Source organism: Rousettus aegyptiacus, unplaced genomic scaffold (assembly GCF_014176215.1).
Source record: "Rousettus aegyptiacus isolate mRouAeg1 unplaced genomic scaffold, mRouAeg1.p scaffold_m13_p_1, whole genome shotgun sequence".
Taxonomy (NCBI): Eukaryota; Metazoa; Chordata; class Mammalia; order Chiroptera; family Pteropodidae; genus Rousettus; species Rousettus aegyptiacus.
In genome coordinates this window covers 71770017-71788899 of record NW_023416284.1, presented here as the reverse complement: position 1 = coordinate 71788899, position 18883 = coordinate 71770017, and the positions used below count along the sequence as shown (strand labels likewise).

Here is an 18883-nt window from a genome sequence, read left to right as displayed (position 1 = left end):
CAGCACTACCTATGTCTTAAGGTAGCCCATATCTCTGGTTCTTTAATCTGACTAGTGACTATTAAAAAAAAAAAATCCAAATATGACATAAAAAAATCTCCCTGCAAAAGGCTTTATTTTTTTCATAATTTTTCATTGAGCTACAATTGCCTTATAACATATTAGTTTCAGGTTTACAACATAATGATTCGAAATTTGTATATATTGCAAACTGATCACCATGGTAAGTCTAGTTAGCATCCCTCCAACATGTAATTAATAATTTTTTTTGCATGATGAGAACTTTTAAAGTCTACTCTCTTAGCAGCTTTCAAATATACAACACAGTGTTATTAGCTATAGTCACTACGTTGTACATTACATCCCTAGGACTTGTTTATTTTATAACTGGAAGTTTGTACTTTATGACCATCTTCACTCATTTATCCCAACCTCCACCTCTGGCAACCACCAGTCTTGAAGAAGGCTTTAGAATCAAGCTGATAATGTGCTTGAGTTATGTCTCTGCCATTTACTGGCCCTTTAATATTGGGTCAGCCTTACTGATTTTCTGCTTCATTTTCTGTTAAAGAGGGATTTCAATACAGCCCTAGTAATATTTTTCTGATGACTAAGACTAATCTTAGCACATAGCATAGAGTGGTTGTTCCCAAACTCGTCAGCACACTGGAATCACCTAGAGAGCTTCAAAAATAAGACGCCTGTGTCCCACCTTCCCAGAGAGCATTTCTGCAATGTGGCCTAGGTTTGGAGATTTCTGAGAAATCCCAGATGATTCTAATGTTCAGACAAGTTTGGGAACACCTGGCATACAGCATGTCCTATACTGAGAATTAAATATCTGTTAAATAAATGGAAACAATTAGTATCTGGCACACATTAGACTTTCCAGAATTCTTGGCTCCCTTCCCTTCCCTGACCATCTCCCCTCTGTTTTTATTGGGATGCCTGGAGACTTAGTGTTGGTCTGGGATTCCAGTCGATGTGGCTACCACTCATGGACAGGCACATGTGAGTGTAAAAAGCTCTGGTATCGTGTGCTACAATATCCTACGGAAGAGGAGAAAGAGGCAAAGTTGAGCTGCAAGGGGCAGCTCACAGAGGTCCTGTTGAGAGAATGTTTAATGAGTATGCTTTCACCACACTGTATGCAGTAAAGCCCCTGAATGCTAATTGTAAAGTCACCTTGGAAACCAGAGCCTGGTTTTATGCTCTCGCAGGGGCTGATAGAGGAATGAGCCAGAACCCACAAAGGATAAGTCGAAGGCAGAGTTTCAGCTGGTCCAGAGTTCTCTTATTTTTTTTGGCTTTTATATTCAACATTCATTGCAGTAAATCCTTTGTTTAGTGTTCCTGGGTCAGCCATTTGAATGTATCAAAGTTCCAAAAAGTTGAATATGTGGCTTATTGGTTTCAGTGTCCTTTTATGGCTCTTGGAGAGAGGCTCTGAATGCTGAGCGAGGACACGTAAATCATTCTAAGATTTAGAAGCCAGTATCGTCTCCCCTTTCCACAAAATAGGAGAACTATAAAGAGGCAGTGTTTCAGATGTGCAAAAGGGGTCTGTCGCTTCGCTGACTATTTTCGAGTTATGTGTTTTTGTGAGTAAAAATAATACTTCGTGGCTCTCAGTGTCTGGAACCGAGAACTGGAATATTATTTGATGCACAAAGCTTATAGTGTATACTCTTTATGATTCAAAGCAAATTCTCAAATTTCACCCCAGTAACATAATAAGAAACATTTAAGATCCTGGGGGTGGGGGGGGAGTCAGTATCAAGAACTGTGTAACCATTTCTACCTGACCTGAGAATCCTGATGGAGTCAGGCTGATCTTCCTTAAAAGTAAAAAAGCATCACAATTTATAACCTCAGGAGACAAGATCCCTAGCTTGCTGTTTTTAAGACATGCATTATAAATAGAGAAGAATCTTTTTTGAAATTTATTTTTCAGTTATAGTTGACATACAATATTATATTAGTTTCAGATGTACAACATAGTGATTAGATGTTTATATAACTTAAGAAATGATTCTCCCTGATAAGTCTAGTACCCATCTGACACCGTACATAATTATTATAATATTATTGACTATATTCCTTATGCTGTATTTACATTCCTATGATTATTTTTGTAACTAGAAATTTGTAGTAAGACAAGAATCTTTTATTTTCCGGGTACTTCTATACTTAAAAGCAATTATGTAAGTACTTTGAAAATTGTGTGGAGTTGTTCAGCTAAAAACTACCACAGATTAAAAACCTGATATTGACACTTGTAAAACTGGGTTCTTTAGGCAAATACAGATGCACTGTCTTTGTTAACATTTAGCACTCTGTAATGTTTTAGATCTTGTATTCGGTATTAAAAATGTGGCCTAAGCCACATTTCTATCATTCTCAACTTAAGTTGCCCTTTTATTTCATCGAATTAGCTTATAATTTCTTATCACAGGAATACAGTGTTCTACTTTAGGATTTAAAAGTGAAATGATATATAACCAGTTTTTGTATACGTGTATTTCTCTCGTGCTAGTCTTAAACTCTATGATGATTGCATTTATGGGGCCTTCTATGAAGTTAAAACACATCCTTCTATTGTCTATCATCTTTTACTGCCATTTGAAGTTGTTAGAACTTCATATTGAAAATAAAGGTTGCACTTTACATAGCATAGAAAATAAGAATAAGCATAATCTTGCTCAAAAGAAATTCAGCTTTTATTTGGTTCATTAACAATCTGTACTAGATGAACCAAACCACCAGATGGATCCTGGACTCTGACCACCTTCAGGTTTGACAGCATGCAGATCACACATGGTCCTTGCCTAGAGGTCAGTTTGAGGCGTGCATATTTGAAAAATGAGTTTTGAGGAAGAGTTTTAGTATCTCTTTATTTGCTCAAAAAGCTTCAAAAACATCTAATAATCACTGGATAATTTTCACCACTCTCTCTTATTGGTGGTTGCAATTTCCAGTGTCCCAAAACAGCGAATCCTCTTATTAGTTGTATCACTTTTTCTTATGATTCGCAGTTGGCCAAGGCCCAGTTTCATTCATATCCTGGTCTTTGGACATGAACCTGTGAACATAGCTTTGTTTGCCTATGAGTTGGCTGCATGACTCTTGAACATGGAGTTTCTACTGACAGGGCCGTACCACTGAGTCATGCTCCGTGTTCCTAAGGTGAATCCCCCCTCAGTCCCAGGTCCTCCCAAACCGACTGGTGGTGCACAAGTGTAACCCCTGGGTGCCCTTTTGTGAATCTTGAACCCCACTTCATCTTTGGCAACAGGTTCTAACTGACATCGGCAAAATGCCAGCTCTCAGCAAGAACATCGGCCTTGACGTAGTGCTTTCCATTTTCTCTCTCCCACAGGGTCCAGTAGCATCAACCACATCAGTATTGTCTGCCCTCTCCCCTGGGCCTGGCCTTCTTCCACCCCCTCCTCCTCCACCTCCTCCAGGGCCACCTCCACTTTTTGAAAATGAAGGCAGAAAAGAAGAGTCTTCTCCTTCACGCTCAGCTTTATTTGCACAGCTTAACCAAGGGGAAACAATTACGAAAGGTGAGGAAACCTGACCTTGAAGCTGTCTCCGTTGGGCTCCAGGCACATAGCGCCCCGCCCCCCCCCCCACACGCACAAAGCCCACAGTGATGGATGCATCATTCCATCCCAGTCCCCAACACACAGGGAAGGTGGGAGTCCGCAGTGTTCGTGTCAATGTAGATGGGCTCAGTGAGCTGTTGCATGGACCAGAAAGAACTCAGAGACTCTGGGTTCCAAATTGACCACTGCACTGCACAAGCATGTCAACGCCATCTACAACCAAGGCATCAAGATCAAGTGAAATAAAAATGACAAACAATAGCACGTGTGACCTCAAGCAGTGTACAGGCTTGTCAAGGAATTATGTCATGGAACAACTTTTGTCCTCACAGTGAATGATTAATTAAAAAATAATCATACAACATTTAATAAAGTCATTGCCAAAAACTATGCAAATGTATTTTCGCTTCGCAGAGGTCGTAGGAATGAAGTATGGTATAAGTGTCCCTATGCACTGAATTTGGAGTTAAGAACCCAAAATTCTAAATTTCTCTCTTGCTCCAACTAGCTGCACTGTCTCCTCACCCGCAAAGGGAATAGGTCTGTAACCTTAAAATCAGTTTTGTACTCTGACATATCCATACTGGAAAGCTCTAACATTTGGGTACATCTAGGGAATGATTCAGCCATGAGGAAAGAAATAAATCGAGTGATCCTTTTTGGCACTATGGTTTACTTTTTGCAGAATTTTTATCTCTCATCTTATCCCCTTAAAGAAGTTTCCTCAAATTGAAAAATCCTTACAGTGCTTCCATTAACTCTAATTTATACAGGTCTCAGACTGCTTATTAACCTTGAGAAAACACTAGACTGCTATAAAAATAGCATTAACAAAAATTCTTGAGCTGCTTTTATCATGTTGATCTAAGAAGTTAGGGACACTTCCCTTTGTATGAAATATAAAAGAAATGTGTTTGTATATTTATTACCTTCCTAGGACTTCGGCATGTCACAGATGATCAGAAGACATACAAGAATCCCAATCTGCGGGCTCAAGGAGGACAAACTCTATCTCCTACCAAAACCTACACTCCAGGCCCCAAGTCTCCCAAATCTCATCCTCCTCAGAAGCATGCTCCTGTGTTCGAGTTGGAAGGAAAGAAATGGAGAATAGTGAGTAAAGCCCTATAACCTTTGTTCCTGACATGCTCTGACATAAAGACTAACAGCTAAGCTGTGTACCAAGGTCTTAAGGATTTCCAAGTGAAATGACATTAGCAAAACCCTGGCTAAAATAGAAAATGGGGGCCTCTCTGAATGCTTCCATAAACATTTTTTTTCATTATTTCCCATTCATTCTTAAACTTTTTTAAATTATTATTTTTTTAGTTGTGATAAAATACACATAACATAAAATTTACTGTCATAACATTTAAGTGTATAGTTCAGTGGCATTAAGTACTTTTCACACTGTGTGCAACCATCGCCACCATCCGCCCACAGAACTCTTTTCATCTTTAAAACTGAAACTCTTCACCCCTTAAACACTAATTCCCCATTCCCCGTCACCTCAGTCCCTGGCAACTGCCTTTCTACTTTATGTCACTGAGTTTGACTACTCTTTCCATAAACTTTTAATCTGTGCAACATTCTGATCTTCTGTAGGATGTTTTATTCTATCGCACTGACAGAGGTGTTAATGTAACCTACCGATTCAGCAGGACAGACACTTGGAATGTGGATGGAAGTTGGTGCTCCCTGCTAATCCCGAGGGCTTCCCCAAAGATTAAAGACCAAAGTCCTCAGAAAGGTTGCCATGATCTGAAAATACATTGTAGTGACCCTTACCAGCCTATTTACCCAACTCCTTCTTGACACACTAGATTTTGCTGCACCATCATTAAGTCCAGACGCAACAAAAAGCTCTCACATCCCTACTTCAATCTCCACCCACTAGCCAGGGTACCACATACCCGACTGTTTGCAAATTGGCACCAACCCCTTTCCAAGCAGAGGTCCTATCCATTCAAAATCTTACAATGACACAGTAAGAGCTGCGGTTTAGTCTCTAAGAAAATGGTTCTAAAAGAAAGAACATATTGGAAAGCTATCATTAATGAATGCTGAATTCCATACTAATTTCAATATGCAATAGATTTAATTTATCTATACATCCTTGTATTTAATATTTGCGTATGTTTTAATTTTAGGAGTACCAAGAGGACAGGAATGACCTTGTAATTTCAGAGACTGAATTGAAACAAGTGGCTTACATCTTCAAATGCAATAAGTCTACCCTACAGATGAAAGGGAAAATAAATTCCATTACAATTGGTAGGGTTCTGTAGTTACCTTGATAAGTTGCTTATATTAACATGCTCTGTGTATTTAGTGAAGTATTTTTTCCTAGACAACTGTAAGAAGTTTGGCCTGGTGTTTGACAATGTGGTGGGCATTGTGGAAGTGATCAACTCCAAGGACATTCAAATGCAGGTAAGTGGCCCTTTCAGCCGTGTTCTGCCCCCGCTCTGGCTTTGTACAGACCATCTACTCTGCCTGCAAGGGGCCTTCTGTGCCCACCTAGAAAACTCCTATTCCCTTTCTTTCTAGACACAGTTCTATCATCCGCTCTCCTCTGAAGTTCCTCTTACTTCTTAGACAGTGTTAATTCCTCCTTTTCAATCTCTTAGAACACATCCTATTTTACACTTTAATTGCTGGTTTACTATCTCTATTTAAAAACAGTTCAGTAATCTTTACAGCCCCAGAAACTTGCACAGTACCTGTACATAGTAGGTGTCGAATAAATGTTTGATGAGTAAGCGATTAAAATAAATCAACCAATAAACAAAAATACTAAGAGGGTCTCCTAGCATAATAGCACCATCCTGGAGAGATTTTTTCCCCCCTCAGGAAAAACTGATTCTGGGTAAGGAAGGGGAAACGTTTTTCTGAAGAGTCAATGAAATCATCAAAAAAACAACCTGAAAAGTAGAATTGGAATTGAATTTGCAAAACAAGAGAAAATCTGCATCCCTTTAGTAATTTTGAGTTAGCCAAATGGGATTTTATAATACACAAAAGCTAAAGAACTTCTTACCTTTGGCCAACTATAACTTCTATCTTTGATTACACAATTTCCATATTGTTAATTACCCCTTATTATCAGAAGTTTCCTAATAATGTTTGTTAAAATTGAATTCTAGTTTTATAGATCTTTGTCTTTTCTTTTACTGAACTTTTCACCATTATCAAACATTTAAAAATTTTTAATTAAATTTATTAAGTGACTTTTTTAATAACATATAAATTTCAGGTGTACGACTTTATAATACATCTGTCTACTCCATTGTGCGCTCACCACCCAAAGTCTAGTTTCCTTCCATCACCATATATTTGACCCCTTTTACCCTCTTTGTCTTCCCCCTACCCACCTTCCCCATTGGTAACCATCGTTCTGTGGTCTGTATCTATGAGTCTATATGTTTTGTTTGTTGCTTTTTGTTTTATATTCCACATATAAGTGAAATCATACAGTTCTTGTCCTTTTCCATCTGATATTTCATTTAGCATGGTACTCTCAAGATCCATCCATGTTCTCACAAATAGCAATATTTCATCTTTTTTGTGGAACAGTAATATTCCATTGTTTGTATGTACCACATCTTCTTTATCTAGTCATCCGTCAAAGGACACGTAGGTTATTTCCATGTCTTGGTTATTGTAAATAATGCTGCAATAAACATTAGGGTACATATATCTTTACGAATACGTGTTTTCAAAAATTTCAGGTAGATACCCAGAAGAGGGAATGCTGGGTCCTATGGTAGCTCTAGTCTTAATTTTTTAAGGAACCTCCTATACTGTTTTTCATAGTCACCACTGCCATTTTTAATTAGAGTAGATTCAATTGTACATTTTACATTTTACTAACTGCCACTTAAAAAGCTGGTTTTGCATGTGTCTGTTTAATAGGAAAGAGTCCTGAACTGGGCACCATGAGACCTGGGCGCTAGCTCCCTCGCTGCCCTCATCCACTGTGTGCACTTGGCCTATTTACTTCCTTTCTCCTTTGAGTTCCCTTCTTTGAGACATAAGGCAGGCTGAGAGATTTTAAGTCCTCTCCAGACCCAAATTCTAATATTCTTACCACATAACCTCTATGGATGCATTTATTTCTTTCACACTCCATTTCCATATATTCTCTTCAGTGCTTCTGTGTAAATCCCCTTTCCATAACCATTCTGCTTCCATCTCTTCATAAACTCCATTCCATGATAGAAAACTAAAAGAAAGCAACCAAGTAATGTCTCACAGACCCATATATGGTTACCTTCACCTTGTAAACATGGAAACTTGACCATTCTCAAATCACACTTCAGCTTCTAAAATGAGAGTTATTTGTCCAACATTACTTAGCATCAAGCACTCATTCATTCATTCGCTAAATATGTATTGAATATGTCTGATATGCCAGGTGTAGTTCTCAGCACTAAAAATATCAGTAAGCAAACAAGACATATGGTAATTCTATTCTTAATTTTTTGAGGAGCCTCCATACTGTTTTCCACAGTGACTGTATCAGTTTAGATTCCCATCAGCAGTGTATAAAGGTTCCTTTTTCCCCACAACCTCTTCAATACTTATTATTTGTTTTGTTGGTACAAATAGTATTTTTGATAACCACATTTATGTTTTTAATAACACTGCTTCTCTCAAAGTATTATGCATGAAAATTTGAGAAAATCTCTCATCATCAGAAAAAGTCCAATTCCTCAAGGCCAGGTATGGTTCGTAGAAACCTAATAATGACTCCACGATTTCTGAAGAACTCTTTTGGATAGTGGAAGCTCCTACATAAAGACCTAAGCTTCCTCCCACTTCACATTATTTTTAACCAAAACAAAAAGCAAACTAGAAATAAGATTGGAAATAATCTAGTCTAATATTCCTACTCTTAATTTTAGAGCGTTTATTTCAAGCTTCCTTTTATTCTTACAGAAGTGGAATTGGGTGGCAGTGATGATATCATGTATAAGAACTTAGCATTATATTTTAATATGGATAAATCACATTCAAAATTTAAAAAACTAATGAACTAAATATAAACCAGGAAACTATAGAGGAGTAAAGAAAACAGTTCTAAATTTTCATCAAATACCTGGAGGGATACAAAAAAATTCTAAACTGGGAAGTAATAGAAGAAATTATTTAAAAAGATGGATATGCCTACTTAAAAATTTAAAACTTCTGAATTTTGTAGAATGGAATACTATGTAACCATTTTTAAAAGTCACCTATAAAGATAGCCATGATATCTTGTTAAAAGGAAAGAACACTTTTATACCATTATGTAGAACATGAGTTCATGTTTTCAAATACATACACATACATATAAACAGATATAGCTGTAGCTAATAATTCTAGAAAAAAATGGAAAAATACTTATTTCTGCAACCAAATTAAGGGTAATCTATCAAAATCCTATAGCAAAAATCATTCTTCATTTGAAACTGTAGATTTTTCATTAGAATCAAAAAGAGAATTCCTTCTATCATCGTTTCTGTTCAAAAAATGCGTAAAAGGTTATAATTGAGAAAAATAAAACTGGAAAAGGAAGAAACAAAAATGTCCTTATTTCTCAACAAAATTATTGCCTTTACATAAAATCTGAGAGTTTTGACAAACTTAAAACTATAGAAATTCAGCAAGATGTTTGAACACATTATCAACATGCAAAAATCAATAGCATTTCTTTATGCCACAATTAAACATTAGAAAATGTAATAGAAAATAAGATTAAAACAGCATCAAAAACTGTAAAGTACCTGGGAAAAAATTAAACAAGAGAAATAGAAGGTGCTCATGAAGAACACAAGAGATATAAATAAATGGACAGAAAGACATCAGTATCAATCATTGCCATTTATTCGATCTATAAATTCTATGAAATCTGACCAAAATCCCAACAGTTTTTAATGAACAATGATCTTAAAATTCATTTGGAAGAAAAATGGACAAGAATAGCAAAAACAGTTTTAAAGAAGGACAGTGGTAAAGAGACTTGCATACCAGATATTAAGAGTCATTGTAAAGTGCTATGTTGTTGAAGGGATATAAAAATAGACTAATGAAACACAATAGCAAGCACCGAAATAGACAGATGCATACATGGAGATTTATTTTAGGACAATCCATGGGGGGAAAATAATGTTGAATTCCTACCACACCATACATAAAAATAAAGTCCTAATTATTAAAATAAAATATTTCTAAACTTTGAAATACAGAAGAAAATCTTTGCAGTCTCAAAAAACACAAACTGTAATGAAAAGGACAGATTAATCTAACCACATTAAAATTAAAATTAATTTTAATTGAAATGAAGTAGTATCTATAACGTTATTAAAAACTTAAAATTATATGTTCAATAGAAGACATCATATTACAAAGATGGAAGAGTAGCCACGGATTGAAAAAAGATACTTGTAATGTAGATCATAAAAAAAAATTTATAACCAGAGTTTATAAGGGACTTAACACAAATCAACAAGAAAGAGACTAATAATCCAATAGAAAAATGGGCAAAAACTTTTAAAGCGCCTCAGAGAAGAAAAAACAAGTGTTTGATAAATATATGAAAATACACATAACCTACCTAATAGAAATAGGAATTCAAATTAATACCACAATTAAATATCTTTTCACACTCATCAGTTTTGTATTCAAGTTATCCTTACTTTGTAAGGGGCATGTTAGCTAAATCTCATGTATGTCAGAGGACTGCCTGGATGTTAAAAAATATGATGGTCCAAGGATTGTTAGCTCAGTGGAACAATGGGAACCCTGGTACATCGCCGTTGGGAGGTAAATCTGTTCCACTCACTGGCACCATCTAAAAAAGTTAAAAACATTCATATCCTGTAACCAAGCAATCCTGTTCTTAGGTATATACACTAAAGAAATTCTAGTACATATGTCCACAAGACATGTAAAAATGTTTATTGCCATATCATTCATAATGACAATAAAAACAAAAAAAAAAATTAAATGTCCACCAACTGGTAAATGAATAAATAAATCCCCCAATAGAATAGTGTACACTAGTTAAAATGTATGAATTATAGTTACATGTATGAAAATAGATAAATCTCAAAAACAACATTGAGCAATAAAGGCAAGTTACAGAATGGCAGGTACTGTACAATGTGTTCCTTTATGTAAAGATTGAAAATGTGCAAAACAATATGCACATATTAAATATACTTATGAGGGCTCAAGGTCACCTACCCAAGGGACAGACCTGGTATGAAAAACACAAAATTCAGAAGAGTAGTTACATCTGGGAAGGGAGGTAGGGAGGTCAGTGAGGTGGTGGGTGGTATAGAGGAGGCTTCAAAGATATCATAATGATATAGTCCTAAAAAAAAAAAAATGTAAAATCCTGATAAAGCTGTTTGACAGAAATACATGTATTTACATATTTATTCTTTGTATGTTTCCATGTATGAAATATATCAGTTTTTTAATAATATGGGCATGTGTTCTAAAAATAATCTGGAAGGATAAACTGGGGTTATCTGTTCAAGAGGGATAGAAACTTGGCAACGTAGCTCAGAGATGAGAGAGACATTTTACTGAATAATTTTTGAATTTTTGGATGTTCAAATCATGTGACCGTCAGTACCTATTTAAAACATTTAAGAAACAAACAAAACAGAAACAAACTCAGATACAGAGAACAAATCGATGGTTGCCAGATGGGAGTGGGGTTGAGGGCTGAGTGAAAAAGGGGAAGGGATTAAGAAGTACAATCGGCAGTTACAAAATAGTCACGGGGACGTAGAGTACAGCATAGATTCGGAACATAGTCAATAACATTGTAATAACTATGCATGGTGCCAGGTGGGTACTAGACTTATCGGGGGGAATCACTCTATAGGTTATATAAATATCTGATCACTATGTTGTATACCTGAAACTAATATAATATTGAATGTTAACTGCAATTGAAATTTTTTTATTTTAATAAATAAATTTTTAAAACATTTAATACATTGTTTTAAAAGGGCTTGGACACAATAGAGACAGAAAGCAGATTAGTGGTTGCCTTGGAGTAAGGACAGGGATTGACTATAAATGGGCATTAAAGATATTTTGGGGATGATGGAAATATTCTACGACTGAATTGAAGTGATGGTTGCATGACTATAAATTTACTAAATATAATTAAATTGTACACTTAAACTAGGTGAGTTTTATATTTGTGGATTTTACCTCAATAATGCTGCTTAAAAAGATTGAAAGAGGAAAAAAAGGCATGGACTAAAGTTCATATGATTTAGTCCAGTAATTCTGTTTTTGGCAAGCTATCCTACAAAAGAGTACAAATTATGGGAGAGGGAAGAGACTAGGAGATTCCATGAAATTTTGGATATTTTTATGGAGAAATAAATTTTTGAAAAACAAAACTAACACAGAAACCTGTATTAAATGCTAGAGCATTGGCCTGGGCAAAATCACATATCACCTGTCACTCAGCAGAGGAGTTACTCTTTGGCCCAGTTCCCTGATAAGAAATAATCTGTTCTTAAAGTGTTCACAGACTATCAGAGAGAAAGCACATGTATATAGTCTACTCTAATGCAGTACCGACCAAAACGCTGTGGAAGGGACTTTCCTTACCATATCAGGGCTATTTTTTTAATTCCGCTATTGCTTTTCAGGTTTTCAAATACATAGGGCGTTTCAGCATTTTTAACATAATATAGCAATATATAAATCTAAATAAAATGTATTAGCATAATGTGCTTGCCTCAGATGGCCCCATTCTGTCTCATGAGAAAGACTCACTGACAATTTACTCTTTTCCTTTACTTGCCTGGTATTCATACAGTCTGGTCATTATGTAAATACTCTTCATCATTACAAAGTAAACAAATTTAGAAATTGCCAGTACGTTACTGCTGACACATTCTTGAAATACAGATATATGTATTTATTTTATTTTATTTATGGCAAAGCCCTGTGCTTACCTGACCTTAAACTACCTCTGCCTCTTTTTTTTTTTTTTTTTTTTTTTTTTTGTACTGGGGCTCAGTTCCAACTCAGTGTCCAGTTTCTATGGAGAGAGGAGAAAACAAAGAAGTGTGGTGACCCGGCTAGACTCCCTCTAAGGAATTCTTTACATCACCTGCACCATCAACAGGAGTTGTTCCTTTGGTTTGCAATTCAGCCTTTTCTTCAGGGTGAAAGAGGAGATGTGTTTATCGCTTTAATTACCATTATAAGAAGGAAAATTATAGAATTGTAATACGTTCTTCTTTGGGGGAACAGTCTGCCCATAGAGATTTTGGGGGTATGCCTGAAAACTGACTGGTAAAGAGAAATTTAAAACTGATTGAAATTTTTATAGCACTTAGTTATTTGTAAATAATACAAAGAATTGCCTCCTCTTGTGTATGGTCCCTTTTACCTATACAATGAGTGGCTTGAACTGAGTCTCCAGTTTTCACTCCTGAAATTAATACATTTCAAAATACCTAGACACTCATTATCTCATTTAAGCTTCACATTCAGCCAGTGAGATTTTTATCTAGCAAAGGACTTATGTGAAAAGAATTGTAATGTTTCTCATTTATTCTTATTTAGGTTCAAGAGAAATCTACTCAATTACAGAATGATTTGTTTGCTCTTAAGTGACAGTATTAGTACTTGTTTTAATTCAATTTTCCTAGAGATTTGTCAAAACTAAAATTTTAAGCACATAAAAGCAAATGCATCTTGTTTCTTTTATCATGAAATCAAATATATGTTTCAAATCCACTAACTGGGGTTGTGAGATTTTTTTCTCAACATTTAGCTGCTGTTTTCAAATTAATCCCTTTATTTCAAGTGAGGAAAGAAACCCTGAGGTTTAAGAATCCCCTTGTGTGGTCCTTTTGTTCTGTCCCCAAATGACACCTACAAATTCAGAGTAGAGATGTGAACCAGCCTCTCCGGCCCTGACCCAGCTGTTCCTAATGCTTGGTTAGGCTCCTGGATTGGACTTATTTGGGGACACTGTATTTCTATTTCTTTGCTTTAGTCCCAGATTTCTGTTCCTATTTCAGGTAATGGGGAGAGTGCCAACAATTTCCATTAATAAAACAGAAGGCTGCCACATATACCTCAGTGAATATGCATTAGACTGTGAGATAGTGAGTGCCAAGTCATCTGAAATGAATATACTTATCCCTCAGGATGGCGATTATGTAAGTACCTTTTAAAAGACTGTAAGAATTTTTCTTGAGCTTTCGTTATTAACATTCTTAGAGCTCGATTAATCAGCTACCAATCTATGAGCTTCATTTGTAGAACAATTCACAGGCAGGAGTGGCATTCAGAGTCGCCTTTACATATCTTCTACCCTGTTAGTTTCTTGACTATGCTCTCTCCAAGATTAGTGATTCTCAAGGCAGTTTACTAATAATTACCTTAATAGGCTAGCTTTTTTCAAAGAGTACACTGTGCATCTGAGTTCATATTAGTTAGGACTAAATATTTTCCTTTGCTATGGTGGAGGCAACCAGAAAAGAGAGAGAAATGCTTTATGGAAAATGGGAATGAATGATAATAAGTAGACCTATTTGTGTAGGTATTCTTATGTTGGAGGTTCTCAAACCCAGCGTAAGAATCTGCTGGGAAGCTTGATGAAAACGTGATTTCCCAGAGTCTGCACCTAGAGGTGGGATTCAGGAGGCTTGGAGCAGGGTCTGGGAATCTGTATTTTAATAAGTCAACACTCTGTGCAGTGACCCTTCCAAGAAACACTAGCCTTAGGGAGTTTGCCACCATTTATCTTCCTTGCCTCCTTTTCCCAACAAAGCAGCTTCTAACAGAAGCATGCAGATACCTTCACACATTGAAAAAGAAGTATAAATAAATACATACTCTGCATCACACAGTGTGGTGGGCCTGCCAGTCGCTGCTATTTGGAAGCAAGTTATTGCTTCCTACTAGTTATTGCTTCTTTGACATGTGGAAATAAATCCGGAGATCATTCCCTCGGATTCAAACTGTGCAAGGGACCAGTAAACCAAGAAGGATGGGAGAAAAACTTAGCAGGCACACAGTTAGAAAAGGGGCCCTCATCAGCCTGTGGGTCAATCACTAACCGTCTACACAGTTAGCCAGCATTCAGGTTAATCTCTGTAGACAGATGACATGATTGCTCTCTTTTTCTCCTTCCTTGTGGGACATTTGGTCCTGTCCAAATGTCCATGGAGACATTTGGTCCATAGTTAATAAAAATCCCACTCTTCTGCAAGATTCAAATCCCAACCCACCTCTCTAACCCCGTGTACCCATTACTAGCCGGGCTACCGAGGCAAGAAGGGCGATTACTGGCAATAGAGCCACAACGCAATTACTGAATCAATAAAACATGGTAGTACTCTTTATATATTAATCCTGTAACCCAAAAGTAGAAATAAACATTATGGGCTGTTTGAACCTGGAGACGTTTTCTAAGCTTGAATGTTTTGGACAGGACCAAATATCAAGGACCTTTGGGCGTGGACCAAAAGTCTCAGTAGATGTTTTGAACAGGACCAAATGCCCACTAATCTCCCTTTTCCCCACCTCTCAGTAAGTTCTTCAGCACGACCCAGACACATGCTACTTATTGAAGCCTAGAATTCGTCATTTGAGTCTAAAAAACAAAACTGCCAGCATTGGCCCATGCTTCACTATTAGGTATATGGCCAGCCTACCCTGAGCTAAAGAGTCTCTTCTCACATTCTCCACCTAAAACAAACTACTGAAGTGCTAAAGCCAATACAGAACAACTGCAGAGAGGAGAGCCAAAAATTAGGGTGAGCCCTGGCCTTTGCAGCTGTTTAAGCTAAAGGCTCAGCTGCATGGGAACTGGATCTTAGAAAAGCAATGGGGTTTGGTGAGCACTCCAGACTAATTAAGCTACAATCCCTGGGCATAGTACCCAGACATCTGTACTTGTTAAAGATTCCTACGTGATTCCAGTGTAGAGTTAAGAGTGAGATCCACTTACCTAATGGATGAGTATTGGTCAGAACCTGAGCTTAAAAAAGTAAAGTCTTCCTTCTATACATAAATTGTCTTGTACCTTGGCCTAGGCCCTGTTCACACATTTTCCAGTTGGAGATCATAGGGAGCAATATTGAGGTTCTCCTGTGAGCATTGTCATCTGGAAATGGATGGTAGGGTTGATTCATCCCCAAAGAAATCAGTCCCCAGAGAAGATACTTCATCATATTCCTATTACTTTAGTCCTCAAAAAGATTTGGAACAGCTGTAGTGCTGTTAACATCAAAGAGATGCTTCACTCCGGAGCATTTTCTACCTGGCCTTGTTTACTCATCAGGAAGAGCCCCAGAAAAGGTACCGGCTACACAGACACACAGACACACGCGCGCACACACACACACACACACACACACACACACACGTGTGCTCACACAGAGACATTAAAACTATGGCTCCTTTGCTTCATCTTAAGATTGCGTTGCAGATTTCACTCAAGGAGAATTCATCACACAGTATAGAAAGGACCTTCTCTTTAAATAATGGCTTCTTCCAAAAGAAGCAGTTGGATCCTACATCTAGGAATATAAGTGTATCCCATGAACTAGCACATCTACCGATGGTGAGCATAGGCATCAACTTATCAAACAGTTGGGGTTTTAGCAGCACTTTGTGTACAGGAAGTCTAGGGAGACCACAGAAGTCGGGGCCGAGGTGACTGCTCCTCGCCTTCCTTTGATTCTCTTCTGAAATGACTGGAGACTCACTCTCAAGGGAAAGGAAAGAGTCCACACTACTTTTATTTTGGCTATTCTACATGCGTGTGTGTGTGTGGTGTATGTATAGTGCATGGTATATGTTCGTGGTGCATGTGCATGTATTTCTCAATGGGAAGAGTAGGGTGGCAGGATGAATGTTGAATTTATATGTAACCCGAGGTACATTTTTATATTTCATCAACAAGTAGACAGATAACACCGGCATAAAGCCTTTCTACTCAGTGTGACTGGGGACCAGCAAACTCAGCATCCTCTGGGAACTTGTTGGAAATGCAGATTGTCAATATCTTTCCCACATCTACTAAATCCAAATCTGCATTTTAACAAGCTCTGCAGTCGATTTCTGTGCATGTTTAAGTTTGGTGGAAAGTCATGAGTAAGAGAGGCTAAGTTTGAACTCTGGCTGCCCTGCTTACCGGTGATACCATCTTGGACCAGTTGCTTAACCTCTGTTTTCCGTAGGTGGCATCTCAATTAATATCTAGCTCATAGGGATGTGGGAAATTAACAGAGTTCACATATATCCAGGGCTTTAAAAAATACCTGGTTCTTAATAAGTTCTAGCTTTAATGCTGAGATTGACAGTCACAGAACTAACATATGACTATGCACATTTCTCCATGTGGCACAGAAGTCCTCTCCATGATACAGGTTCGAGTTCTATCTTTCCTGTCATGTGACACTGATCAGCTTTCCATCTCTTTGCCAAAGGAAGCCTTGGTATAAATAACTTTGTTACTCTTGCCTTTTTCCAGAGAGAATTTCCTGTTCCTGAACAGTTCAAGACAGCGTGGGATGGATCCAAGTTGGTCACTGAACCTGCAGAAATCATAGGTTAACCTCCAGAGAGACCGAACCCCCTGATCTGAATCCCACCTCCCAACAACAACAGTAACAAAGCAGCATTAAAGACCTAGAAGTTGCAGTAGCATCTACTGCTTTAGTTTTGGCCTCCAACAATTCTGTGCTATAGAAACAATCATTTTTGGCACGCTTTCACTGGCATTTTGAAGTATTTAACATTTCTTCATGATTTGCCTTCGTGTGTGATTTGCGTTCCACATGATAACTTGTGAGCATTGCACATTTAAAGGGAAAAGATATTATATTCCCCTCATATCATTAACACAGTAGCTGATAGGTAAAAATATTGCATGATTCACTTTTGCACTTATGTTTAATTGCTAGCTGAGAAATAAAACCTTTGAGAACCTAAGATGTACATTTTTACCTTTTAGACAATTTCAATATGATGGAGTTGTATGCTCTGAAAAATCTACTATTTTTTTTCTTATTACCACATGTTCACCTTTATCAGTTTGATACACTGTCAAAATGAATACAAATTTAACCTATATTTTTACAAAACAAAAGTCCATACTAAGGAGCATATTTAGTTTCTCAGTCCTTGGAAGACTTGTTTTCTTTACGGTTACCAAAAACCAAAAGTAAATTCTAATGAGTTACCTAAAATATTTTTCTGCCATGTCACGTAAAAAACTTTTACTTTTCTGCATAAAGATTTTCATGCCAAAAGCTTGGTGGGAGGAAACAGATATAATACCTCACAATTTTACTCTAAGATCGAGCTTGATTTTTGTTTTCCAACTTTGAACCTATCAAATATGCCTTGTAAGTGATGTCTTTAATGTTTTATTATAGACTACTTTCTTTTCCACTGGCCAGACTTGTTGACCAGGCTCAAAAGTAAATATGAAAAAGCCATAGCTGTATTACTTTTTCTAAAACCTAAGGAACTGTTTGTTGGGTTGGCTTGCTGCTCCTATTTCATATTATGCAACATAACCGTAACTATGATACTCCTTTGTATCTTTTTAGTACATAGTGCTGAAGAAGCTGCAACTTCTTGGATCACATGTAATGAATTATAGTATAATGCTTGCAGACCTAATTCAAGCATATATATTGTGCCTATCACAGCCTTTGGAATACATCATTTCCGTTTTTTAAATATCTTCTGTATCTATATAGGATTCAAATAACTAATGCTCATGTACCAAGGTTTTGCTATAAAAGTTTTTGTCTGTATGAAAACTGTTGTGGCTTTAGTAAATATTCTTTTTTCAACTCTAAACTTATTCTGAAAAAAGTAAAATTCTAATTGTTTAAATGTTTTGATGAATTCTGAGTGTTAAAGTTATTTTTTTTTTGCTCTACTTTGATTCGCCCCTTGATCATCTGTCAGATTTAGGGAAGACAGCTGAGTTCTGGTTGAAAGAGAGAATGTATCCAGCATGCCATCAGCTTCCCTAAAGAATGGCTTCTCCAAAATAGATTTCACATAAAACCATTTGCAGTGGAATGACTATCAGTTAGAAAATTCTAGAGTCCAGTTTTATAGTTCAAGGTCTCTTCAGTGAGAAAATTCTCTTTCTAGTTCTTAGTTAATATAAACGTCCCAGAAAATAAATTTAGTTTATAAGTATGGTATAGTATTATATATACTCTGTATTTTTAATGTATAATATCATTGACTTTTATAATAAATTT

At 36.8% G+C, this 18883-nt stretch overlaps 1 protein-coding gene across 1 annotated transcript in view; it reads left to right on the top strand.

Annotated features, from left to right (window-relative positions):
• The window catches only part of CAP2 (cyclase associated actin cytoskeleton regulatory protein 2), a 120858-nt gene extending 103050 nt beyond the window's left edge, over positions 1 to 17808 (top strand). The window contains exons 8-13 of the mRNA XM_016155878.2: positions 3380 to 3569; positions 4549 to 4724; positions 5762 to 5885; positions 5962 to 6044; positions 13664 to 13804; positions 17128 to 17808. Coding sequence (XP_016011364.2) covers positions 3380 to 3569; positions 4549 to 4724; positions 5762 to 5885; positions 5962 to 6044; positions 13664 to 13804; positions 17128 to 17211 — 798 coding nt within the window. The 3' untranslated portion in view covers positions 17212 to 17808. The remainder of the gene's footprint in view (positions 1 to 3379; positions 3570 to 4548; positions 4725 to 5761; positions 5886 to 5961; positions 6045 to 13663; positions 13805 to 17127) is intronic.
• The last annotated feature ends 1075 nt before the right edge of the window (positions 17809 to 18883 follow it).